Source organism: Saccopteryx leptura, chromosome 6 (assembly GCF_036850995.1).
Source record: "Saccopteryx leptura isolate mSacLep1 chromosome 6, mSacLep1_pri_phased_curated, whole genome shotgun sequence".
NCBI lineage: Eukaryota > Metazoa > Chordata > Mammalia > Chiroptera > Emballonuridae > Saccopteryx > Saccopteryx leptura.
This window is the reverse complement of record NC_089508.1, coordinates 135,822,582-135,849,601: the sequence shown is the minus strand read 5'-3', so window position 1 is coordinate 135,849,601 and position 27,020 is coordinate 135,822,582. Positions and strand designations below refer to the sequence as shown.

At 38.4% G+C, this 27,020-nt stretch overlaps 1 protein-coding gene across 2 annotated transcripts in view; it reads left to right on the top strand.

The window, feature by feature from the left end:
• Nucleotides 1-27,020, top strand: part of HECW1 (HECT, C2 and WW domain containing E3 ubiquitin protein ligase 1) — a 512,769-nt gene that overhangs the window by 311,329 nt on the left and 174,420 nt on the right. For both annotated transcript variants that reach the window (XM_066342679.1, XM_066342680.1), the window contains 3 exons: nucleotides 1,202-2,515; nucleotides 7,930-8,031; nucleotides 20,110-20,260. In XM_066342679.1, coding sequence (XP_066198776.1) covers nucleotides 1,202-2,515; nucleotides 7,930-8,031; nucleotides 20,110-20,260 — 1,567 coding nt within the window. The remainder of the gene's footprint in view (nucleotides 1-1,201; nucleotides 2,516-7,929; nucleotides 8,032-20,109; nucleotides 20,261-27,020) is intronic.

Here is a 27,020-nt window from a genome sequence, read left to right as displayed (position 1 = left end):
ATATTAGTTTCTTATCAGATATATCATTTGCAAATACCTTCTCTCATTTAGTAGGTTGTCTTCATTTTGTTGATGGTTTCGTTCCTTATGCATAAACTTTTTAGTTTGTTGTAGTCTTATTTGTTTATTTTTGTTTTTGTTGTCCTTGCCCAATCAGATATATGCCAAAAAATATTGCTAAGAGCAATATAAAAAAGTTTATTGCCTATATTTTTTTCTTCTTCTTTTTTCATTTTTCTGAAGCTGGAAACAGGGAGAGACAGTCAGACAGACTCCCGCATGCGCCCGACCGGGATCCACCCGGCACGCCCACCATGGGGCGATGCTCTGCCCACCAGGGGGCGATGCTCTGCCCATCCTGGGCGTCGCCATATTGCGACCAGAGCCACTCTAGCGCCTGGGGCAGAGGCCGAGGAGCCATCCCCAGCGCCCGGGCCATCTTTGCTCCAATGGAGCCTTGGCTGCGGGAGGGGAAGAGAGAGACAGAGAGGAAAGCGCGGCGGAGGGGTGGAGAAGCAAATGGGCGCTTCTCCTGTGTGCCCTGGCCGGGAATCGAACCCGGGTCCTCCGCACGCTAGGCCGACGCTCTACCGCTGAGCCAACCGGCCAGGGCCAGTTTTATGGTTTTAAGTCTTACATTTAAGTCTTTAATCCACTTTGAATTTATTTTTGTATATGATATAAGAAAGTGGTACAGTTTCATTTTTGTACATGTATCTGTCCAGCTTTCCCCAGCACCAGTTATTTTAAAAACTGGCTTTACCGCATTGCATATTCTTGCCTCCATTTTCATAGGTTAATGCCACATAAGTGAGGGTTTATCGCTGGGCTCTCTATTCTGTTCCACTGACTTATGTGTCCTTTTTTTGTGCCATTACCATACTGTTCTGATTTTTATAGCTTTGTAGTATAATCTGAAATCAAGGAATGTGATATATCCACTTTGTTCTTGTTCAAGATTGTTTTGCCTATCTGGAGTCTTTTATGGTTCCAGATAAATTTTAGGATTAGTTGTTCTAAAAGGAAAACACATTCTTAAATGATTCTGCTGAGCACTGGCCAATGAGCCTTATTCAACCCCTACATCCAATATCTTAAAATAAAAATCCCTTAGGATGGCTTACATGTCCGTATCTGGCAGAGTATACTAACACAGAAATGCTCTCTGGTGGAAGGAATGACATTTTCCTCTTGCCCACAGATGATGAAGAGATTTCCCTGAGCACCGAGGCTGAGTCAGCAGAAATACGGGACAGCCCCCCAAGCTGCCTAGCGGCAAGCAGTGCTGGAGACAGGGAACCTCTCCAGGAGGCACCGGGGCCTCCAAGAAGCTCCAAGGCAGATAAACCAAGGGTGGGCGGCGCCGTTACTGCAGGGATCCCGGACCTGGAGGTGGCCCAGCTGGTGGAGGAAGTGGCAGGTAGCACTGAGGCAGGAGAAGACCACGGCACAGTCCTTGTGGGACCTGATGAGGCCGGGGAGCTCCTGGGCCTGGGCCAAGCGGATTCAGAGCCCACCGTGCATGTCGAAGAGCTGGCAGAGGGGCTAGACCTGGGGGGGAAAACGCCCCCACCGACGTTGATAAAGAATGATGTCGCCTCAGGCAGCATTAGGGACCCAGTGGCAGTGGAAGCGGCTACTGAGAGCAAGGCTGGGGAGCAGGAAGAGGAGAAGAGACAGGTGGAGGAGGAGGAGGAGCTGCGGGGGAACAAGATGCAGCTGCGTGCTTCTGCCAAGAAGAAGAGCCGGCCAAGCTCCTTGCCTGTGTCGGAGCTGGAGACCATGCTTGTGGCGGCTGGCGGCAACCCTGAAACTCCACGGACTCACTACATCCGCATCCACACCCTGCTGCATAGCATGCCCTTGGCTGGGGAGGGCAGCTCCACGGACGAGGACCGTGCAGAGGAAGAGTCTACAGTCAAGGACACCTTGGAGAAGCACACGCTTAGCGATGGGGACATGGTGGCTGAGAAGCCGCCTGCTCTAGAGGAGGGTTTTGAGGAGCCGGAGGGGGCTACTGTAAGTACTATGCTCCCCAGTCTCTCTGGCTTGATGAATAGCGCAGTACTGGGTGGCAATACGCAACCCAGCACTGGGAGCGAGAGTGACTCCAGCCCCAGGCCGGGTGGGGACCACAGCTTCGAGGGTTGCGACAGGTCATGTTGCAGCCCCTCCTGTCACAGCTCCTCGTGCTACAGCACGTCCTGCTACGGCAGCTCCTGCTACAGCGGCTCCTGCTACCATAGCAGCAGGTTCACCAGCCACACCCGCATCTCCTCCATGGACAGTGCCAAGATCTCCGAGAGCACCATCTTCTCCTCGCAGGAGGAGGAAGAGGAGGAAAACAGTGCGTTCGAGTCGGTACCGGACTTGGTGCAGAGCCCAGAGCTGGATCTAGAGTCTGTGAATGCCATAGGACTGTGGCAAGACCAGCCAGCTGCCCCTGCCAGCAGCGTGGCAGGAACCATCGATGTTCTGGAATCCCCCAGAGCAGGGCCAAGCAATAGGAGAGAAGGTTAGACTTCAAACCTGATCAGAGTGAGAATAGTACCACCGGGGCACAGAGGTCTCACCAACACAGTTTACAAAAAAAAGTGAGAGGATCAGTTCCAAATGGGGTTGCTGCACAATGTATATGCCTGCCTTGTACATATGTGTGTGTGTGTGTGTGTGTGTGTGTGTGTATTTGTAACTATAAACAGCTGACACCCCACTACCTCTCAGATGTATACCAAGAATTACTGGTGCACACATGTGCGTGTATACTTGCACATGTGCTTCTCCATTTTAATTAATCAATATGGCTGGTGTACATATTACCCTTCCCCTCTTGACAGCAACTGGAGCATCAAAGCTAATATCAAATACAGTAATATAAACAGAAATAGTGCATAATGTGGAAATATTTGCTGGCATCCCAACACTTATTAAAGATTAGCAAGAAGTGTTAATATAAGCTGAAGAACATTAATTTTACCTCTGTTTTAGAATTTAACTAGACTGTGTACATATATTTGTCATTATTTCTGTCTGCTCAATTCTGGTTATTGTTTTTTTATTCTTTGTATTTTGATTTTTTTTCTGTTTTATTTTTACTTTTTGGCTATTTTGGCTAATGGAAGGGAAGATAACATTAATGCATAAATCACTTTGTTGTAAGATTGTAATCCAAAAACTGCCACCTCTAGTTCTAAAATGTGCATTTTAACCGAAAAAAGTCCTTCATAGTTATGCCTTGGAATCATATGCAAAACTAATTTGCATTTTATTATCCAGAATTGGGGACCATCCTCCAGTCAAATGACAGTGACATAGAGAAAAATAATTTAAAGGCACATAACAATATGAAATAATTCAGTTTTAAAAGAGAAAAATACAGCTTTTGCTATTTTTCTGTTCTGCTCTTTAAATTATCCTCCAAGCAAAATGTGGTGGTATAATCTCTAGATTGTAAACTCATGAAGGACCAGAATTGTATTTTATGGCACCTACAAATTTTTACAGGAACTGCAGTGAGCACACAAAAAAATATTTTTAAGTATTCAACAATGCCCAATTCCACATTTTAGTGAGAGAAAGGGTGAGGGAAAGTGGCACAGATGAGAAGAAATTCAAGAAAATTGGTAAAGGAAGAAAAACACAGGGAGGAAAACCATAATGACATTCAGTATACCACAGTGGCATGCAATAGAAAAGGCACACATGACAGTGAGAGTGGGACAGTTTCTTTCTTTAGTAAGGATGTTTTGTTTGTTTGTTTGTTTGTTTGTTTTTGTATTTTTCTGAAGCTAGAAAGGGAGAGAGACAATCAGACAGACTCCCGCATGCGCCCGACCAGGATCCACCTGGCACGCCCACCAGGGGGTGACGCTCTGCCCCTCTGGGGGGTCGTTCTGCTGTGACCAAAGCCACTCTAGTGCCTGGGGCAGAGGCCAAGGAGCCATCCCCAGTGCCCGGGCCATCTTTGCTCCAATGGAGCCTCGGCTGCGGGAGGGGAAGAGAGAGACAGAGAGGAAGGAGAGGGGGAGGGGTGGAGAAGCAGATGGGCGCTTCTCCTGTGTGCCCTGGCCAGGAATCGAACCCAGGACTTCTGCACACCAGGCCGACGCTCTACCACTGTGCCAACTAGCCAGGGCTAGTAAGGATGTTTTGAGTATCTTCTTTGTTCTGGGGCCAATGCTATATGCTGGACATGGGAAAATAGATCAACATCAGATAGCATACAGAAGGTGCTCAACAATTACAACATAATTAAAAATAATTAAAGTATAAAGAGATTTGAGGATATACACATGAGGGCACAACTAGGAGCTAGCAGGGATTTTATAGACCAGAGATTGGCAAATTTCATCTGTAAAGGGCCAGATCATAAATATTTTATGCTTTGTGAATCAAGAGGCAAAATCAAGCAACAATTCACCCCCAAAGGCTATTTTTTCTAAAAGTTTTACATTTAAAAATGTAATCATTTTTACCTCAGAGCTGTGCAAAAATAAGGCTGGATTCGTAGTTTGTCAACCATGATAGCCTATGGGATATTTTTTGACAACCTTGTTAAGAGACAGTCCACACATAGTTAATTGAAAATTAGCTCAGCATACATTTTATATAAAGCATGTTTGCCTGACCAGGTCATGGTGCAGTGGATAGAGCATTGTCCTGGGATGCTGAGGACCTAGGTTCACTGGCTTAAGCAGGGGCTCATCCGCTTGAGTGCTGGGTCACTGGTTTGAGCATGGGATCATAGACATGACCCATGGTTGCTGGCTTGAAGTCCAGGGTTGTTGACTTGAGCGCAAGGTCACTACCTTGAGCAAGGAGTCACTGGCTTGGCTGAAGCCCCCCCCCCCCACCTGCCCTCATCAAAGCACATATGGGAAAGAAATCAATGAACAACTAGTGTGTCGCAACAAAGAATTGATGCTTCTCATCTCTCTCCCTTCCTGTCTTTCGGTCCCTCTCTCTCTCTCTTTCTTTCTCTCTCTTGCTAAAAAAGAGGGCATGTTTTACAAAAGTATAAACAAACAAAAAACACTGTTCATGCCCTTGTCCAACAGGGAAAAGCTGTCCCTAACAGAAAGGGCAGGAAAGTGTTTTAGAACCATAGCAGTATTTGCAGTGCAACTGCTAAAGAAAATTCTAAATTCTTCAGAAGAGGTTAAAAAGCACCTGCACACTTCCTTATGGTGATCACCAGGGGCAATACAAAGATTACTGAGGGGGACTGTTGATCTCATTAAAGCTGCACATATGACTTCTCTGTAACCAGTCTTTCCTCCCTCAGTAGTGAGTCCTGAACTAAGAGTGTCACATGGTAGATCTGTCCCTCACTGATACACACTCAAATGAAGGAGGGCCATTTAATACATGCATGTAGCCCCTCTTCTTCCATTAGATGACTATTGCCCCTTGCTGTAACTTCTAAGATTGCAAATTCTTTCCGTTCCCTAGCCAAGGTAAGCAGACTGTACATATGCTCAGGTAGATGAGTCTACAGCACCTTATGGAGGATGTATTATTTATCTACTTTTTGCTTCTTTTCCCTCTATAAAAAGCTCCTTTCTTAATCTCAACATGAATAGTTTTTAAAAACTTTCTTAAGATCAAGTTAAAAGAACAATATATGTGATCATTAGCTCAGGCCCTGGAGCCTAGGTTTATTATACTCAGTCCCACCAAATCCTAACTGTGATACCTTAGCCAAGTTACATAACGGTTTTGTGCTTACCTGTAAAATGAGTGTAAATGTAGAATCTACTTCAAAGGGTTATTGGAAGGACAAAATGAGGATACATGTAAAGCTCTTGGCCTCTCCTCAAGTGAGGGTTATTCCAAACATATAGCAGTTAGACTAAATTTTCAACTGGAATATGTTTCCCTCTCAGAAGTTCTAGCAGGCCTGAATACTTGCTTTGTGTTTGATGCAAGGGTGATTGTGTGGTACTTGAGCCTCTTGCAAAATAGAATCTCCAGCTTTCCTGTGTGCTCCATCCTTTGAGTTGGCTGAACTGCATCACTTATGTGATTGCATTTGCTTAGGGTTCACAAGCACGTGGGGTCAGCTCCATTAACCCCTGCAAGTGATATTTCCACTAGCTTGGAGGAGTAATTAACCTGATTGGTTGAATCATTTGCAAGAGGTAAGTTTGTTGTGTTTTTTTCCAAGAAACAAAATGAAAACATAGCAGCTGATGACATAACAACTGTACCATTGTTTTTGCTTCCTGACATTAGCACATACAAAGACACATAGTGCAGTACTGTATGCATTAAAACAGACCCCTCTTCGAAGCAGGGGTCGGTATACAAGGAGCTGTGCATGGACAGGAGGAGCACCTTCCTTGGCTTTTCGTCTCAGAGGACCCCAGAGATTTGAGTAACATACCGGAGTTTAATTAAAAAATGTATATTTAAACTGAGAAGGACCCTTTGTTCCTGAATACCTCTCTGTTTTTGTTTTCCAGTTAGCTCTAGGGATTAAATGGCTAAATTAAACCCATCTAACTTCCTTCCTAATTAATTTATTTTCATTTTGTCAGTTCTCTGGATCTAGAGTTAGGAGAAATAATCATGTGTCCCATGTCTGGACACTCTGAAAAATACTTGAAATTTGAGATCCCACAAAGATCTTAGCCACTGTATTTTAATTTCTCTCCTTTTTGACCCAAGTGATAATAGGACACTTGCTATTTGCATTAGTCATGAATGACTAAAGAAACAAAATGCCTGACCTTTGTCTTCTGGCCAGTGGGAACTATTGCAATAAATCTAGGATGATGTGAAGTAGTGGGGATGGGGGAAACCCATCTGAATGGAGGCTTTCTTGGCCTGGGCCCCTCTAGCTCTCCAAATATCAAGAGCAATTACTTTTCAATTGCTGGTGCTGTAGGCCTGCTATCCACATGGCCACTCTACACACAGTGTACTAGGACCTGAGGACATCATGAAATAGGAACACCATTTTAAAACATTATTCAGTTCATTATAATTCTGACTGGCAGTATTATTAGATATGTCTATAATGATTGGGGTATGAATTCTATGGATATGTTTATTTCCCAAATTTATCCTTGTTCATCTTTCTTCTTCTTTCTATCCCACTTTTGTGTTTCAAGTCTTCTTGTCTCAGTCTTCCTGATTCTTATCTAATCCTTTGTGTCTTGTCCTTTTCTCTTTCTAGACCACCCTGGCTTGTCTGATTCTTCCCCAAAATAATCTGGAACAATCACAAAATCCCATAGCTCCTTGACTCCTCACCCCAACCACTAGCTTCTATACTAAAGGAATTTGCTTTCTTGACCCACCATTTCCTTAATTCCCATCTTGAAAAGGTACCAACTAAGAGTTTCAATCCAAAAAAAAAATCTGAAAAACAGCCTCTTGGTAGTCTTCTGATGAAACCTATTCAAACAAGGGGCAATAATTTTGCACACCCCCACCCCTGAATTTTCATAGGACCTTAAAAATGCTGTATTTCCCTCATAAAGTACTATTTCTTTTGCTGGAAAAAAGTTAGGATCTCCTAATTTTTCTTCTGTGTTCCTTTCTGATGCCACCTCTCTATAAAGATAATTCAGGTGGTTACAGAATCAGACCCTGACTCTACATGCTGGTCTATGTGGTATATATTCTGCTCACAAATATTAGGGGGTATTTAAAAATTAATATGAAGCTATAAAATATCCCCTAATTTTTGTGAGCAATATATATCATAGTAATGAAGTGTTTGCCTATTTTCTTTGTGGTTAAAAAAAATAATTACCTCTGTTCCTTCCCTCATGAATGACTGTGAATAGTAAACTGACACAAAAATAGATTGACCACTCTTTGAGGTTTTTTTCTGTATTAGTTTGTTTTACAGTCATGCTTTTTTGAACATGTTGCCACAGCAATGAGTGAACCTGAATGTCTTGACTATCTTGTCCATAGGTGAATGTCTTATACTCCATAATTCTCAGCCAGTAAGCCAGCTTCCTTCCTTGAGGCCTGAACATCATCACTACCCAACAATCGATGAGCCTCTTCCACCAAGTAAGCTTTAGTTTTTAAACTCTCTGTCTTAACTCTTCCTATCAAGTCTAAACAGGTCAGTATGAACCTGTGTGTAAACATTCAAACTCTTCTTCAACTCTGTTCAAACTCTAGATAACTCTATTGGTTATCAAAAACCAATATGGCATCTACTGTAAAAATTGTTTGGGTTTTTTAACTGTTTTCAGCATGTGATCTTGAAGTATTTTCAGGGTTTCTCAACCTCTGAAATAGAGTGCATTTCTTCATAAGACATGATTAGTACTTGCAAACTGTACATAATCCTTAAGTCCCAAATTTTCCTATGTTATATTTAAATGTTTGCAGTTCAATATTGAATAGTCCTATTGTTCTCCATTGGACCTGCTATGTCATAAGCATCTCCCTATAATAAAACATTTCAACCCACCAGGGCCCATGAACATCCATTGTCCTTCCTCTAACTTGCATCAATAGGTGACAGTCTCATTTTTCTTCAAGTTCTTAGAGTTTTTCAGAAAAACATCATCTTTAAGGATAGCATTCAATTTTATTTTCTCCTGGTAACTGTAGTGTTTAAGTAATAATTACCCACCTAGTCATTGAAACTTGGGAAAATCATTTACTCTCTCAGACACTCAGTTATTTTAGTTGTAAATTAAAGCTTTAATTTTCTCACTTACTAAATGCTAGATTTGAACTAAGTAGTCTCTAGATGTTATTCTATTCTTAACCTTATAATATTCAATTATAATAAATTTATAAAAAGGAATTGACACCCCACTTAGCATCCCATATATCCATGAGTTCTGTAAAATCTGTTTTGGTTTAGGCTTGTTTTTCAAGCAAAGATAACCTTTAAGATTTGTTAAATTCTATAACTGCAAGATCTTTCCAGGATGCTAGGAATCAATATTTCTTTACAATATTTTGCCTGCACTTACATTAAGTGGCAACAGTTTACAAAAGGGAAAAGGCTTATTCCTTAATTCATCTATTCTTGCTAATGCAGTATATTTTTCATTTATACCATTTTTCTCCTAGTCAGTTGTAATTTATCAGTGAGAATAAAATGAATACCTTTAATCTGTAGACATTTGAAAAAAACACCATACATTTTGGGGTGGGCCAAGCCAAACAGTAAGTTCTTTAACTCTTGAAACCTACTTTCTTGATTGATGTATCAATTTACAAGTATTTCATAAATGAATAATAAAATTTCAATGTCACTATAGATACTTCCTAGATAACAATTATCTGAAAAATATCTGTAACATGTTTTTTCCAGGGAAAGAACACTTTTCCCGCAACAAATAATCTATCAATGCAAGTGTGCATGAATTAACTTCCAGTCCATACAAGAGTTATACATACTAGTTATACATACAGATATTATTAAAAATGAATATTGTTTAACTTATTTTTATATATTAAGTTGAGAAAGAGAAACACTGATTAGTTGTTCCACTTATTTTATGCATTCATTGATTGATTTTTTTTTTTACAGAGACACAGAGAGAGTCAGAGAAAGAGATAAACAGGGACAGACAGACAGGAACAGAGAGAGATGAGAAGCATCAATCATCAGTTTTTCATTGCGACACCTTAGTTGTTCATTGATTGCTTTCTCATATGTGCCTTGACTGCAGGCCTTCAGCAGACCGAGTAACCCCTTGCTCGAGCCAGCAACCTTGGGTCCAAGCTGGTGAGCTTTGCTCAGACCAGATGAGCCCACGCTCAAGCTGGCAACCTCAGGGTCTCGAACCTGGGTCCTCGGCATCCTAGTCCAACACTCTATCCACTGCGCCACCACCGCCTGGTCAGGCTCATTGATTGATTCTTGTATGTGTTCTGACCAGTGATCGAACCCACTATCTTGGTATATCTGGATGATACTCTTACCAACTGAGCTGCCTGGCCAGGACTATATAAGTCTAATTTAAATAATTACTTTATATAAGTGGCTTTAAATAATGAAAACAAAATTGTCCAGATAAGTGTTGATTTTCTGTTCATGTGGCATTGAAATATTTTAGAAAAGGTAGTAGTAAAGCCTAACAATTGAATTTACTTAAATAATCTCAAATAGTACATGGATGATTTCATTACTTATAGTCACTTATTCACCAAATTTTCATGGACTCCTTACTCTGTGTGAGGTACAAAGCAGATAAAGGTCTCTGTTTCATGGAGTTTGCAGTCTAGTCTGACAGAGACACATAATAAACAATAAAAAGAAAAAATGAGGAAATAATATAACAAATTAGATGGTGATAAGTGCTATCAAAAAACAAAAGCAGAGCAGGGTAAGAGCATCTGGAGTTTGCCCCTTTAAATCAGGTGGTCAGGTAAGCTTCATTGAGAAGGCAACACTTGATACTAGACTTTGAGGAGTTAAGAAAGTAATCTCTGCAAGTAATGGCGAAGAAGAGCTTTCTGAAAAAAAGAGAAAATCCTGCCTCATGGTTTTGAGGAATAGCAAGAAGACCAGTGTGTCTGGAGTAGGTTATAATGTCAAGGAGATCGAGACCAGATCACATAGGGCCTTGTAGACCACTTAAGAGATTTGGCTTTTACTCTGGATGAAAGAAGGACATTGTAGGGTTTTGAGTGGAGAAGTGGTGTTGTCTGATGTAAGTTTCAAAACATTTTCAGTGGTGACTGTGTTGGAATTAAATAGTGAGCAGGAAGGGTAGAAGCAGGAGACTCAACAGAAGTTTATAGCCTTAACCTAGGTAGGAAATAATGGTGCCTTGGGCCAGTGGGGACACATGAAGGTAGTGAGGAGTGGTCAAATTCTGAACATGTATTTTGTGGGTAGATTTGCTGACAGATTGGATGTGACATGTGAGAGAAGGATAGAAATCAAGAATATCCTCATGAATTTTCACCTAATGAAGGATGGGATTGCCTTTAATCAAGATAGGAAGAGAAGGAAGGCTTCAGATAAAGCAGGTTTAGGTGGGAAATCTCTGAAGCTTGGTTTTGATTGTGTTATATTTGAGATGTCATCCAAATAGTGATGTCATGTAAGCAGTTGGATGTATGACTTATGTTTAAGAAAAAAGTTGAGACTACACACATGGTATTGAAGTTGTTAAAAATAAAAGTACATTAATAAAAAAGGACAATTTTACTTTTGTTAGTACAGTAACTAAAAATGAAACTTTATTAGGCTGTACATTGTTTTTAGACTTAATGGAAAAATATATAATTTAGTATATGATAGGTCCTTCAGTTACAATGAATTGATAGAAATGAATTATTCTACCTTGCCCCAGCATCATTAATGTTTTATTTTTAGCAGTTGTCTAGGCATCACAGTGCCAAATCCATCAGGGAATGCTGAGGCTTGAAGTTTCATCTGGAAAAATATTTTACACAGTATGATTTACAAAATATGTGAAAGTTATTCTTAACAAAGCAACCCAGAAAACACATTTATAATCTTTAATTCTACTTAAACATTATTTTCTGAATACTTATAAAAGTATATAATCAAAAGGGTAGGGAGTGGCAGAGGGAAAAGAGGGCCAAGTATATGGTGATGGAAGATGGTTTGACTTTAGGTGATGGGTACACAATGCATTGTGCAGATCATGTTTTATGGAGTTGTACACATAAAACCTATATGATCTTATTGACCAATATCATCACTTTATTAAATTTAATTTTTAAAAAGTATATAATTATACCCTGGCCAGTTTGCTCAGTGGATAGAGTGTTGGCCTGGTGTATGGACTTACCAGGTGTATGGACATACCAGATTCCCAGTCAGGGCACACATGAGAAGTGACCATCTGCGTCTCTCTTCCTTCCTCTCTCCTTTTTCTCTCGCTCACTCTCCTGCAGCCAGTGGCTTGATTGGTTCGACCACTGCCCTGGGAACTGAAGATAGTGCCTTTGGTCAGCCTCAAGAGCTAAAAATAGCTTAGTTGATTCCAGCATTGATAGGAGGTTGCATGCTGAAGTTTGTCTCACTATCTCCCCTCCTCTCACTTAAAAAAAAAGTATATAATTAGAGTGACATCACGGAAATGGCGCTGTGAGCAGCGCGTCCGACAGATCTCCCCAAAATCACAACAAATTTATCAACTAGAAACAGAAAAATTTATCCTCGGAGCATTCCGGAGTTCCACACAAACTGAAAGCGAAAGGACTGTTATCACTTGAATCTGAGAGACGAGGGTGTGGAGAAAGCTAACTACCGCAGGGACGTTCATTCAAGTCGCGGAGGGAGTGCACCTGTGTGCTATCAACAAGACCACCCTCAGATGCCAATAAGAAAGAGGAAATCGAATATTATGGATACAAAAGAAAGAGAGGTAACACAAATAGATGTGGAAAAATATATGGAGAAAAGACTTAACATATTGGAAGCCTTGGAGCTAAATGACAGAGAATTTAAAATAGAAATCTTAAAAATACTCAGAGATATACAAGAAAACACAGAAAGGCAATTTAGGGAGATCAGAAAACAACTCAATGAACACAAAGAATATATTACCAAGGAAATTGAAACTATAAAAACAAATCAAACAGAAATGAAAAACTCAATTCACGAACTGAAAAACGAGGTAACAAGCTTAGCTAACAGAACAGCCCAGATAGAAGATAGGATTAGTGAAATAGAAGACAAACAACTTGAGGCACAACAGAGAGAAGAAGAAAGAGACTCAAAAATAATAAAAAACAAGAAAGCCCTACAGGAATTGTCTGACTCCATCAGAAAGAATAACATAAGAATAATAGGTATATAGAGGGAGAAGAGAAAGAAAATGGAATGGAGAATATACTCAAACAAATAATAGATGAGAACTTCCCAAGCCTGTGGAAAGAACTAAAGCCTCAAATTCAAGAAGCAAACAGAACACCAAGTTTTCTTAACCCCAGCAAACCCACTCCAAGGCACATCATAATAAAGATGACACAAACCAATGACAAAGAAAAAATTCTCAAGGCAGCCAGGGAAAAGAAGAGTACAACATATAAAGGAAGGCCTATTAGATTATCATCAGATTTCTCAGCAGAAACTCTACAAGCTAGAAGAGAGTGGACCCCATTATTTAAAGCCCTGAAAGAGAGGAACTTTCAGCCAAGAATACTATACCCATCAAAGCTATCCTTCAAGTACGAAGGAGATATAAAAACATTCACAAATACAGAAAAGATGAGAGAATTTATCAGCAGAAAGCCCCCACTTCAGGAAATACTAAAGGGGGTTTTCTAACCAGATTCAAAGAACAAAAGAAAACAATACCACAAGTAACAGCTCCACCAAGAACACAATAAAACCAAACTTAAACTGTGACAACAAAGGAAAAAAAGGGAGGAGAGGATGGAGATTAACAGTAGCAAAGGACGATGAAGTGCAGAAATACTCATAAGATAGGGTACTGCAATGAATATGGTAGGTACCCTTTTCATTACTTAATGGTAACCACCCTTGAAAAAACCACGACAAAAACACTTGACTTAAAAAAGGTAGCAACTGAGGAAAAAAGTATGGAACACAAACAAACAAAAACAAATGATAGAAAAACAAAAGAGAAGAATCAAACAAGATACAAAACTAACAGAAAGCAATTTATAAAATGGCAGTAGGGAACCCACCAGTGTCAATAATTACACTAAATGTAAATGGATTAAACTTACCAATAAAAAGACACAGAGTAGCAGAATGGATTAAAAAAGAAAATCCAACTGTATGCTGCCTACAAGAAACACATCCAAGCAACAAGGATAAAAACAAATTCAAAGTGAAAGGGTGGAAAACAATACTCCAAGCAAACAACACCCCCCAAAAAAAGCAGGTGTAGCAATACTCATATCTAATAATGCTGACTACAAGACAGAAAAAGTACTCAGAGACAAAAATGGTCATTTCATAATGATTAAGGGGAAGTTGAATCAAGAAGACATAACAATCCTTAATATATATGCACCAAACCAAGGAGCACCAAAATATATAAGACAGCTACTTATTGACCTTAAAACAAAAACTAATAAAAATACAATCATACTTGGAGACATCAATACACCGCTGACGGCTCTAGATCGGTCATCCAAACAGAGAATCAATAAAGATATAGTGGCCTTAAACGAAATACTAGAACACCTGGATATGATAGACATCTACAGGACACTTCATCCCAAAGCGACAGAGTATACATTTTTCTCTAGTGTACATGGAACATTCTCAAGAATTGACCATATGTTGGGCCACAAAGACAATATCAGCAAATTTAGAAAAACTGAAATTGTACCAAGCATATTTTCTGATCATAAAGCCTTGAAACTAGAATTCAACTGCAAAAAAGAGGGGTAAAAACCCACAAAAATGTGGAAACTAAACAACATACTACTAAAAAATGAATGGGTCAAAGAAGAAATAAGCGCAGAGATCAAAAGATATATACAGACAAATGAAAATGAAAATACGACATATCAGAATCTCTGGGATGCAGTAAAAGCAGTAATAAGAGGAAAGTTCATATCACTTCAGGCCTATATGAACAAACAAGAGAGAGCCGGAGTAAACCACTTAACTTCACACCTTAAGGAACTAGAAAAAGAAGAAAAAAGACAACCCAAAACCAGCCGAAGAAAGGAGATAATAAAAATCAGAGCAGAAATAAATGAAATAGAGAACAGAAAAACTATAGAAAAAAATCAATAAAACAAGGAGCTGGTTCTTTGAAAAGATCAACAAAATTGACAAACCCTTGGCAAGACTCACCAAGGAAAAAAGGCACAGGACTCAAATAAATAAAATCCAAAATGAAAGAGGAGAGATCACCACAGACATCATAGATATACAAAGAATTATTGTAGAATACTATGAAAAATTATATGCCACCAAATACAACAATCTAGAAGAAATGGATAAATTCCTAGAACAATACAACCTTCCTAGACTGAGTCATGAAGAAGCGGAAAGCCTAAACAGACCAATCAGCAGGGAGGAAATAGAAAAAACTATTAAAAAAATCCCCAAAAATAAAAGTCCAGGCCCAGACGGTTATACTAGTGAATTCTATCAAACATTCAAAGAAGACTTGGTTCCTATTCTACTCAAAGTCTTCCAAAAAATTGAAGAAGAAGCAGTACTTCCAAACACATTTTATGAGGCCAACATAACCCTCATACCAAAACCTGGCAAGGATGGCACAAAGAAAGAAAACTACAGACCAATATCTCTAATGAATACAGATGCTAAAATACTAAACAAAATACTGGCAAACCGAATATAACAACATATTAAAAAAATGATACATCATGATCAAGTGGGATTCATCCCAGAATCTCAAGGATGGTTCAACATACGCAAAACGGTTAACATAATACACCATATCAACAAAACAAAGAACAAAAACTACATGATCTTATCAATAGATGCAGAAAAGGCTTTTGATAAAATACAACACAATTTTATGTTTAAGATTCTCAACAAAATGGGTATAGAAGGAAAATATCTCAACATGATAAAGGCCATATATGATAAACCATCAGCCAACATCATATTAAACGGCATAAAACTGAGGACTTTCTACCTTAAATCAGGAACAAGACAGGGTTGTCCACTCTCTCCACTCTTATTTAACGTGGTGTTAGAAGTTCTGGCCAGAGCAATCAGACAAGACAAAGAAATAAAAGGCATCCATATCGGAAAAGAAGAAGTAAAGGTATCACTTTTTGCTGATGATATGATCCTATACATCAAAAACCCGAAGTACTCCACAAAAAGATTATTAGAAACAATAAACCAATACAGTAAGGTCCCAGGATACAAAATTAACATACAAAAGTCCATAGCCTTTCTATATGCCAACAATGAAATATTAGAAAACGAACTCAAAAAAATAATCCCCTTCACGATTGCAACAAAAAAAATAAAATACCTAGGAATAAACATAACAAAGAATGTAAAGGACCTATATAACGAAAACTACAAGGCATTATTAAGAGAAATAGAAAAAGACACAATGAGATGGAAAAATATTCCTTGTTCTTGGATAGGAAGAATAAATATAATTAAAATGGCCATATTACCCAAAGCAATATATAAATTTAATGCAATTCCCATCAAAATTCCTATGAGATTTTTTAAAGAAATGGAACAAAAAATCATCAGATTTATATGGAACTATAAAAAACCCCGAATAGCCAAAACAATCCTAAGGAAAAAGAATGAAGCTGGGGGCATTACAATACCTGACTTTAAACTATATAATAGGGCCACGATAATCAAAACAGCATGGTATTGGCAGAAAAATAGACACTCAGACCAATGGAACAGAATAGAAAGCCCAGAAATAAAACCACATATATATGGTCAAATAATCTTTGATAAAGGGGCCAACAACACACAATGGAGAAAAGAAAGCCTCTTCAACAAATGGTGTTGGGAAAACTGGGAAGCCACATGCAAAAGAATGAAACTTGACTACAGCCTGTCCCCATGTACTAAAATTAATTCAAAATGGATCAAAGACCTAAATATAAGACCTGAAACAATAAAGTACATAGAAGAAGACATAGGTACTAAAATCATGGACCTGGGTTTTAAAGAACATTTTATGAACTTGACTCCATTGGCAAGAGAAGTGAAGGCAAAGATAAATGAATGGGACTACATCAGAATAAAAAGTTTTTGCTCAGCAAGAGAAACTGATATCAAAATAAACAGACAGCCAACTAAATGGGAAATGATATTTTCAAACAACAGCTTAGATAAGGGCCTAATATCCAAAATTTACAAAGAACTCATAAAACTCAACAACAAACAAACAAACAATCCAATAAAAAAATGGGAAGAGGACATGAACAGACACTTCTCCCAGGAAGAAATACAAATGGCCAACAGATATATGAAAAGATGCTCAGCTTCATTAGTTATTAGAGAAATGCAAATCAAAACTACAATGAGATACCACCTCACCCCTGTTAGATTAGCTATTATCAACAAGACGGGTAATAGCAAATGTTGGAGAGGCTGCGGAGAAAAGGGAACTCTCATCCACTGTTGGTGGGACTGTAAAGTAGTACAACCATTATGGAGGAAAGTATGGTGGTTCCTCAAAAAACTGCAAATAGAACTACCTTATGACCCAGCAATCCCTCTACTGGGTATATACCCCAAAACCTCAGAAACATTGATACGTAAAGACACATGTAGCTCCATGTTCATTGCAGCACTGTTCACAGTGACCAAGACATGGAAACATCCAAAAAGCCCTTCAATAGAAGACTGGATAAAGAAGATGTGGCACATATACACTATGGAATACTACTCAGCCATAAGAAATGATGACATCAGATCATTTACAGCAAAATGGTGGGATCTTGATAACATTATACGGAGTGAAATAAGTAAATCAGAAAAAAACAAGAACTACATGATTCCATACATTGGTGGAACATAAAAACGAGACTAAGAGACATGGACAAGAGTGTGGTGGTTACCAGGGGTGGGGGAGGGAGGACATGGGAGGGAGGGAGGGAGAGAGTTAGGGGGAGGGGAGGGGCACAGAGAACTAAATAGAGGGAGGCAGAGGACAATCTGACTTTGGGCGAGGGGTATGCAACATAATTTAATGACAAAATGACCTAGACATGTTTTCTTTGAATATATGTACCCTGATTTATTAATGTCATCCCATTATCATTAATAAAAATTTATTAAAAATATATAAATATAATTAGCACAATGCATTCCAGATATTTGATATATTCACAAATGACCTGTATGGTTTTTTCTTTTTCTATTAGTGATTTGGAAATACTGAAACTTGCAAAGACAAATTATTATTATTGCTGCACCATTCTCTAGTTTATTTTATTCCTTAGAAAATTTATGAGACTAGAATTATGTCTTTGAAGAAATCCTTTCTTTACTGTTAGTGCTTGGAGGGCAGGGGTGTGTTCACTTAGCAATCTATCCTCAGGACCTCGCATAGTTTCTAGTTCATAGTGAATGCTAAAATGGGTTTGTTAAATTGAATTAAATAGCACAATACTCTTTAAAGATTAATACTCATTATTTGTTGGATAATAATCATGTTGGATTCATGGAGGGGGAAAGTGCTCAATTGCTACTAATTTGGGATGACTGAAATTCAAAAATTTTTATTAATTACCCAGTAGATACACATACACAGTTTTATCAACAAGATCATTACAACTGAAGTTGATAGCTGAATTATCTTGAAGTTAATTTTAATTAAAACCTCAGAATTTATTTATACGATCTTACAATATTTTTCCTTCAATTTGTCTTCTAAGTTAAATTTGGTGTTTCTAGTATTTTGGTATTCTTTGGCCATTTTTTGGGCAGAGGGCAATTCTGTTTTGTAAATGTCAGGCATAAGCCATAATATTCACAAACAGATAAACCTTGTGCCTATAAAACCATAAATATACTAAATATATTGAGTTTTTCACTTAAAAAATTGAGATTGCTATCTCATTACCTGAATATTCATTTTCTATAGAATTATTTAGATCTGATCTACTCCCAGATACTATGGCTTTTCTCACTTAAAAGGCTGAACGGTTTCCCTCTATTTGTAATCATTTTTGCTTTTTTTTTCTTAGTCTGATTTTTCAGCATAATTTTATCATGAAGTTGTTATTTTTATCACATTTCTTACATGTGGATTCTAAAAGCTTTGCCCATTTTAGTACAGCAGATATTGCCTTTCCATGTTAAGCTCAGGTATGTACATATATATTACCGTCAGTTCTCTCAGCTTTGAGGACTTTTTCATCCACCCCACCCCACCCAGGTTCTACATCTATCATGTAGTGTATACCTGTGTTTCCAAACCTTTTAATTTGGTTGTTGTTTAAATTTTAGAAGTAAAAAAAATTTCTTATCTTGGGCTCTCTTTACTGTTTGGGCTGATTGGTTATCTACAATGAAGTATTTAAAAGCTCGATGTTTGTTAATAGTTGTTATTGGTATTGTTTTGTTTTGTTTTTGTTCTGGTCAAGAGATATTTGGCAGCCAAAACTGAATTGAATATACTCTGTGAGTTTACAATTCATCAAAAGGATGGTTTTAAACCCTAAGTATTAAATCTCTCTCAAGAAGAATAGCAATCAATTAAAGTTGCTAAGTATTAAATGGAGATCATCTAAAATTGCATGTTCAGTATTTGAGAACTGTAGTTAAAACTGGTTTTTGTTTGTTTGTTTGTTTTTTCCATTTTAATAATTTTATTTTTTTAATGGGGCGACATCAATAAATCAGGATACATATATTCAAAGATAACAAGTCCAGGTTATCTTGTCGTTCAATTATGTTGCATACCCATCACCCAAAGTCAGATTGTCCTCTGTCACCTTCTATCTAGTTTTCTTTGTGCCCCTCCCCCTCCCTCTTTCCCTCTCCCTTTCCCCCTCCACCCGTAACCACCACACTCTTATCAATGTCTCTTAGTTTCACTTTTATGTCCCACCTATGTATGGAATAATGCAGTTCCTGGTTTTTTCTGATTTACTTATTTCACTTCATATCATGTTATCAAGATCCCACCATTTTGCTGTAAATGATCCGATGTCATCATTTCTTATGGCTGAGTAGTATTCCATAGTGTATATGTGCCACATCTTCTTTATCCAGTCATCTATTGATGGGCTTTTTGGTTGTTTCCATGTCCTGGCCACTGTGAACAATGCTGCAATGGACATGGGGCTGCATGTGTCTTTACGTATCAATGTAAAACTGGTTTTAATTACTATTTTCTGGCTCTCATTTGAATAGCCAACACGATTGACAGGATGAAAAATTAAAAGAAAAAATAAACGTTAGATGTTCTCTTTAGAAATTATTAGAATTTAACAAAAATCATATTTGAGGAACTACAGTTACTGTTTAAAATGGCCGAGCAGAGAATGTGAATCCAGTAGGCTCTCTCTAGAGTGCCATTACCATTCCCTTGCCTCAGAAGTCATGGCAGGTTCTGTGGCCAGGCTTGGACTTCAGCAAGTAACCAAAGGTGAGGTTTACCTTTAGAAGACCTAAAGGTGGTATCTGTTTCACATGAATCATAGTTTGTCCTTGGTTTTCTTTTTTGCCTTCCTATTACATGCTAGACTGGGAAGCTCGTATTGACAGCCATGGGCGGGTCTTTTATGTGGACCACGTGAACCGCATGACCACCTGGCAGCGTCCAACAGCAGCAGCCACCCCTGACGGGATGCGAAGATCAGGGTCCATCCAGCAGATGGAGCAACTCAACAAGCGGTTGGTGATCAGCATGCAGAAAGCCCCTATAAATTGGAGTGAAAGCAGAAAAGCAGCTAAAGAAAAACCCTTTATACTTTTCTGCTCAGATTGTATAAGGAGGCTGGATATTAATTTTGTATTTCAAGAAACCCATTTATAGTAGGTACTTAGAAAGCTAAATTTAGAATTCGATGACAGGAGATGAACTAAGCCTCAGGGTCATTTAAGGGCAGGGAATCTTCTGAACTTCTGGATCCTGCAGGTTTGAAAACAGATGTTCTTAATCAAGAAATTCATGGAGCCCCCTCCCCTCATCCACCCTAGGTATCCACTGAGGGTATCAGTTTTTTATGAACCTTCCAAAAATTTTTTGCAAAATTACACATGGAGGCATATTTTCTGCCAGACTGATTTATATCTGTCATAAGAGTCTCAAAAGGGACCAGCATTTTAACAGTTGAGAACATTCTGAGGATAAATTCCATAGAATACAAAAAGCTTCCTGGAGAAAAACTCTCATATATCACTGTATTCATGTCTACTCTGGTCCCATAATTGCTATACACTCAGAAATGCTATTTTTCAAAAAGATTTCAGGTGAGAAAAACAAATGTTTAAAACCACATTTTGCCAATTATTTTGTCTAAAAACTAGACCCTTACTAATGAACTTGTAACGATATCATTTGTGTTTTTAACCTGCAAACAAAACCCTAAATAGCATCACTGCCATGCATTAATCTAGTATGAACAACAGGCATCTTTATTTTTTAAGGCCAGGATTATGGCTTTGGAATAACTTTAGTAACTAGCAATACAAAATACAGGCTCAAGTTCAGTTGTATTCATGCCATCTTGATAGTATGAAATAAAGGAATGGTTGAGAGAGATTAAAAAGAATGAAGAACTGAGTTTGGGAGACATCCCTATTGATATCAAATGTCCTTTGAAACTTAACTATATCAGTCAGGTAAAAAAAAAAAGTGTATGATTTAGTTCTATTAAATATACACAGACAAAAAATAAAATTCTGGTTACTGTTGTACACAGGGAATCATGCTTTAAGTAAAATATCATTAAGATTCTTCTATTGCTTGAGCATTTGGAAGACATTTGCTTTACATTGTTTCCATAGTAGCCAAGTGTTTAAGTCATTAATGAGAACCAGAAAGGATTTTCATGGGCAGCATATTTCTCTACAATCATTCCCACAAAAAGAAAGCCCGGTACAAGGGGGAACTTGTGGTAATCCAGTTTTATTAGATATAAATGCACCAAAAGTCCATAGGAGAGTCCCTTCAAGGTGATTGCAACAAAATTCCTATAACTAAAAATGTAGAGGACACAGCAAGCTCATTTTACAAAGATACTTTGTTGAGAATTCATAGGTAGACATAGTCCTTAGGTCTGTTTTGCCAGAACAGATAAACTGAAATTGTTTACCAGGCTAAGAAGTCAGGAGAGCATCATTAGGTTATATCTACAAGAGGTGCTGTTTAAACACTGAAGCAAAAACAATAAATCAGAAGCAGAAGTAAGCACTTTGACCTATGACATAAAAATCCATGAAAATTCAGTGTTCAGGTTTTATATAAAAATTAGGCCAAATTCATTCTGAACCAGACCTCTACAGAGTTTTTCAGGCTTTGATGTGTAAATTCTTTTATTTATTTATTTATTTATTTATTTATTTATTTATTTATTTTTATTAAATAATTTTATTTTTTTAATGGGGCGACATCAATAAATCAGGATACATATATTCAAAGATAACAAGTCCAGGTTATCTTGTCATTCAATTATGTTGCATACCCATCACCCAAAGTCAGATTGTCCTCTGTCACCTTCTATCTAGTTTTCTTTGTGCCCCTCCTCCTCCCCCTTTCCCTCTCCCTTTCCCCCCTCCCCCCGTAACCACCATACTCTTATCAATGTCTCTTAGTTTCACTTTTATGTCCCACCTACGTATGGAATAATGCAGTTCCTGTTTTTTTCTGATTTACTTATTTCACTTCGTATAATGTTATCAAGATCCCACCATTTTGCTGTAAATGATCCGATGTCATCATTTCTTATGGCTGAGTAGTATTCCATAGTGTATATGTGCCACATCTTCTTTATCCAGTCATCTATTGACGGGCTTTTTGGTTGATTCCATGTCCTGGCCACTGTGAACAGTGCTGCAATAAACATGGGGCTACATGTGTCTTTACGTATCAATGTTTCTGAGTTTTGGAGATATATACCCAGTAGAGGGATTGCTGGGTCATAAGGTAGTTCTATTTTCAGTTTTTTGAGGAACCACCATACTTTCTTCCATAATGGTTGTACTACTTTACATTCCCACCAACAGTGAATGAGGGTTCCTTTTTCTCCACAGCCTCTCCAACATTTGCTATTACCTGTCTTGTTAATAATAGCTAATCTAACAGGTATGAGGTGGTATCTCATTGCAGTTTTGATTTGCATTTCTCTAATAACTAAAGAAGAGGAGCATCTTTTCATATATCTGTTGGCCATTTGTATTTCTTCCTGGGAGAAGTGTCTGTTCATGTCCTCTTCCCATTTTTTTATTGGATTGTTTGTTTGTTGTTGAGTTTTATGAGTTCTTTGTATATTTTGGATATTAGGCCCTTATCTGAGCTGTTGGATGTGTAAATTCTTTTGCCTTCCAGTGAAGCTAACCTAGGTGGGAGAGGCAGCCAGATTTTGCTGAATAGGAAGTTAAATTTGCTGCCTTCATCTTTAATACTTATCTTAACCTATTGCCTTCAAGCACTTAGAGTTTTTCAGTGATTTGCTGTGGTAAAGGCAGCCACAGAAAGCATATTATCAGTCTTTTATCCACTGCAGATGTGATCACACAGAGGGGGCATTTTTTTTTATAACCTTTTGTTATTGGGAAAAATTTACAACAATCACTGTCTCACAGCAAAACAGAATTATTTCTCAGAGGTGCAAAAAGGAATTTCCCTTGACTTCACAGGGTGAATGAAATCAAATATATTTGTTCAAGGAGATGCACACTGAGTAATGCAGAGTGCACTAAAGCAGTGTGTGGTCACCACATTCAAACTTAGTCACTCTCCAAAAATAGCACTGCCTTCCCAACCTGTAAAGGCTTTGTCACAGGCTCCCAACCTGGGGAAGCTTCTCATCCCCTGACTTCCGCCTGGTACATATCTCCATCCTGCAAAGGCCCAACCCAAATGTCACGTGGTCCCTGAAAACTTCCTAGAACCATCCACACAGAGCCTTTAGCCACCTCCTGATTGATCATGCCTGCCTCTGTTATAATCTTTACCTTCTTAACCTTATTCTTCTGTGGACCTCCTTCAGTGCCTGGTATGGCAACAGAGTTAAAGAGGATGCTGTACAAGACTGTTTCTCAAGTTAATTCCTATACTTTCAGGATATCTTGAATTAACTAATTCTACCTTCACAAATATTTATTGAGCAAGCAGAAAATATAAATATGCATTATTTTAAATAATCAACTAAAGTTGGATTTTTTGTGTTTTGGGATAAAATTATTGTACTATTGAGAAATGGAACTTTTAAATAGGAAAAAAAATTATCTATAATCTTATTACTCCAAGGTTTAGTTTTATAAAATTTTATCTATCATCAATTTTTATATTCATGCACAATCTTTGCATAGTTAGAATAATAATATCTAATTAATTTTATATTCACATTTTTACATACATTATAAACATTTTCATTTTGCTACATAGTCTTAAGGTTATCATTTAAATAGTTGTATAGCGTTCCAATGAATGGATGTAATTTAATTAACTTGTCTTTTTGGATGTTTTACTTATCACTATTCTGGATAAGGCCAATAGGACTATTTAAATATTAGGATTGTCTTGTAGTGGAGTAGTTTCTTAGGGTTCCATGTCCAAAAAAGACAGACCAGGAGAGATCTGTATGGTTTTGATGTTTGATATAGGTGCCTAACGTTTCCTAAAGTTGTTCTGTGGTTCACTCTGCTGGCAACAGCTTCAGTGCCATCTCATCTTTTGCTGTGATTTTCACTTAAGAGGTGCTCCTGGCAGTTTGGTGGTTCTTATATTTCATTCCTTAGAGGCAGGCTCAACTTGACTTCCAGTGAGCTTTCTTTTACCAATTGTAGCTCCTTGCATTATAATTATCTGTTCTTAAGCTTTGTTTATTTTGTTTTTGTTTGGTTTGGCTTGGTTTTGAAAAGTTTTCCTTTCTTTTTTGTTTTGTTTTGTGTGTATTTCTGTGTACCTGTGCATGTCTGTTTACACATTAGATATTCCAGCTGACTTCCTTACCAGATTTTATAAACTCTTTACATAATGTAAATAATTAATGTTTTGCTGCAAAAAAAAGTGAGGAAAGACATTGAGAGATAATTCTTGACAAAATAGAAGAGAGCTGGCAACTCTCTCTGTCTTCTCTAAAACAGAGAGAGCCCCTGAGCCTGCAGCCTTGCCCTGGCTGAGTGAGCTCCACATACCCTATGTGCTGTGCCCAGTATGCCCCTGCACTTCAGTAAAGATCAGGGGTGGGGTCTTATACCTGGAATTTAGGGCTGTTGACTTAATAAGGCATGAGATAACCAAGATCTATCCAAGAACATATGAAACAAATGTTGAAATTACTAATATTTTTATTATCAAATAAGGTTGTATTTACTCATAAAAATTCTCTTCTGTGGCACTCCACTTTGAGAAGGAAAATGAAAGACTACTACTAACATTTGTCTAAACCCTGTTCCAGAAAACTATTATTGAATAACAAACCACCTCAAAATTAGTGTCAGTGATTTTTTATTATCACTTATTATTATTATCATCATCATTATCATGATTTCTCATGATTCTTATGCTTGACTATATTCAGCAAGGCACTTCTCTCTCAGGGTGTCTCATAGTTGTATTCAGAGAGTAGCTGGGCAGAAAACTCTCATTTCTGGAGGTCAATGCTGCCTGTTGACTTGGTCAGCCAGAACAGCTACACATGAACTTTCCCTGTGGCCTGGGCTTTCTCACAGCATGGCCATTATGTTTCATCACAAACTGTCATTTACATTATCATCTATTAGTCAAGTTAACCATAAGACCTTCCCTGGTTTGGGTGTGCGGAATATTGATTCTACCTCTTAATAGAGTGGTAAGGTTCCAGAAAGAGCATGTGGGACCAAAAACATTGTTGAGCTATTTTTGGAAAATGAAACCTATCCTGAGCCATTTAAGAAATCCTCCTGACAGCAGCATCTTTGGTTTTTAACAGGCCCCATGTCTCCTCTGGTCAATGTTAGTCACTTAGGCAGCTTCTTGATGGTCTGGCCCACTCAGTCCCTCCTGCCATGTACTCCCAGAGTTCCAGCAGAACATCATGGACAGGCAGTGTTCACCTTTCCCACAGTATTCCTGCCACAGACATGTAGAGGTGGTAAATAAACACAAGTATTTCTCTACATAATTTCTGCTCATCCCTGACCCCTTCCACATTTTCTTATAAGAAGAATTATTGGGAATGCCTCACAGTAATTGCTGCAGGCAAAGATACCTTATGACAGGTGTCAAGGTATCTTTGAGTAACTAAATCTGTCTAGATAAAATAAAACTTTAAAAAAGCCCTAAACTACTGATTCTCAAACCTAGCTATAGATAATACTACATGAAGAACTTGTTAGAAATGCAAGTTTTGATTTTGCCTCAATTTCTGTAATTATAACAATCATCCAGATGATTTTCTTACAAGTGGTCTGGAGACCACACTTGGGGAAAAAATTCTCTCTAAGGTTAAGGAAAGAGGTCAGTGGTCTTCAACAAAGGCCACAGCAGACCTTGCCTATGTAATAGTGTGTCCTCTTTGCCCCATCTTGAGTTGTACTTGGAGACCTAGTTATTTACTGCTACCTGAACTCTGGCCTTCCTCCTCTCAATGCCTCTTCTTCCACCCCCACATCCCTTTCCTAAGCACTGTACCCATACAACAATGTTCCCCTGGCTATTGTCAGTTGCATGGCCTTAAAGACCTCCAAGTTAGCATGTCCAAATCCACATGAAAATCTTCCATCCTTACCCACCCACCTTATGTGCTCTTTTTTTCATTGTCAGCACTTCTGCCTCCTTGTTCTAAGCAAAGATTTTAAACCTCACAAGTGCCCCTTCCTTTTCTTCAATCTCCCTGTTCAGTCAGATTCCCAATCCTGTTGAATCCACATGTAAAATTATTACAAACTTTGATGCTGGGTATCTGTTAAATTTGGCCCATTCTCTCGTTCCTGCTGTGCCTTGAGGAAAAAGGAAGCTGAATCTTGGTCACATGCCTTGGAAGGCTGAGAGACATTAGGAAAAACAGAGGTCATGTGGGGAGTGGAAAGCGAGGCTTCTTGGAGTGAAGGAAGCAGAGCAAGGCAAAGACAAGTGAGACAGCTAGACATCTGCCTAAAAATACAATGTGAATTAAGCAAAGCAGGCTGCCAAGGCCAGAGAGGTTTAGAAAATTTCCATGTGTACTTTGTGGGCAGGTAGAAGTGATCTGAATCCCTTTAGCTCAGGGGTCTCAAACTTAACTCAGCATGTGGGCCGCAGAGCAAGATGCTAGAGAAATGAAAAATACAAGTAGGCCCCTAGGCTTACTTAATTTTATCCAAAATATTTTGAACTTCGTGGATTAGTCTGCGGGCTGCACAAAATTGTTCAGCGGGCCACATGCGGCCCGCGGGCCGCGAGTTTGAGACCCCTGCTTAGCATGTGGGTGTTCCACTCCCTCCACTCAGGCTTACAGAAATAGCA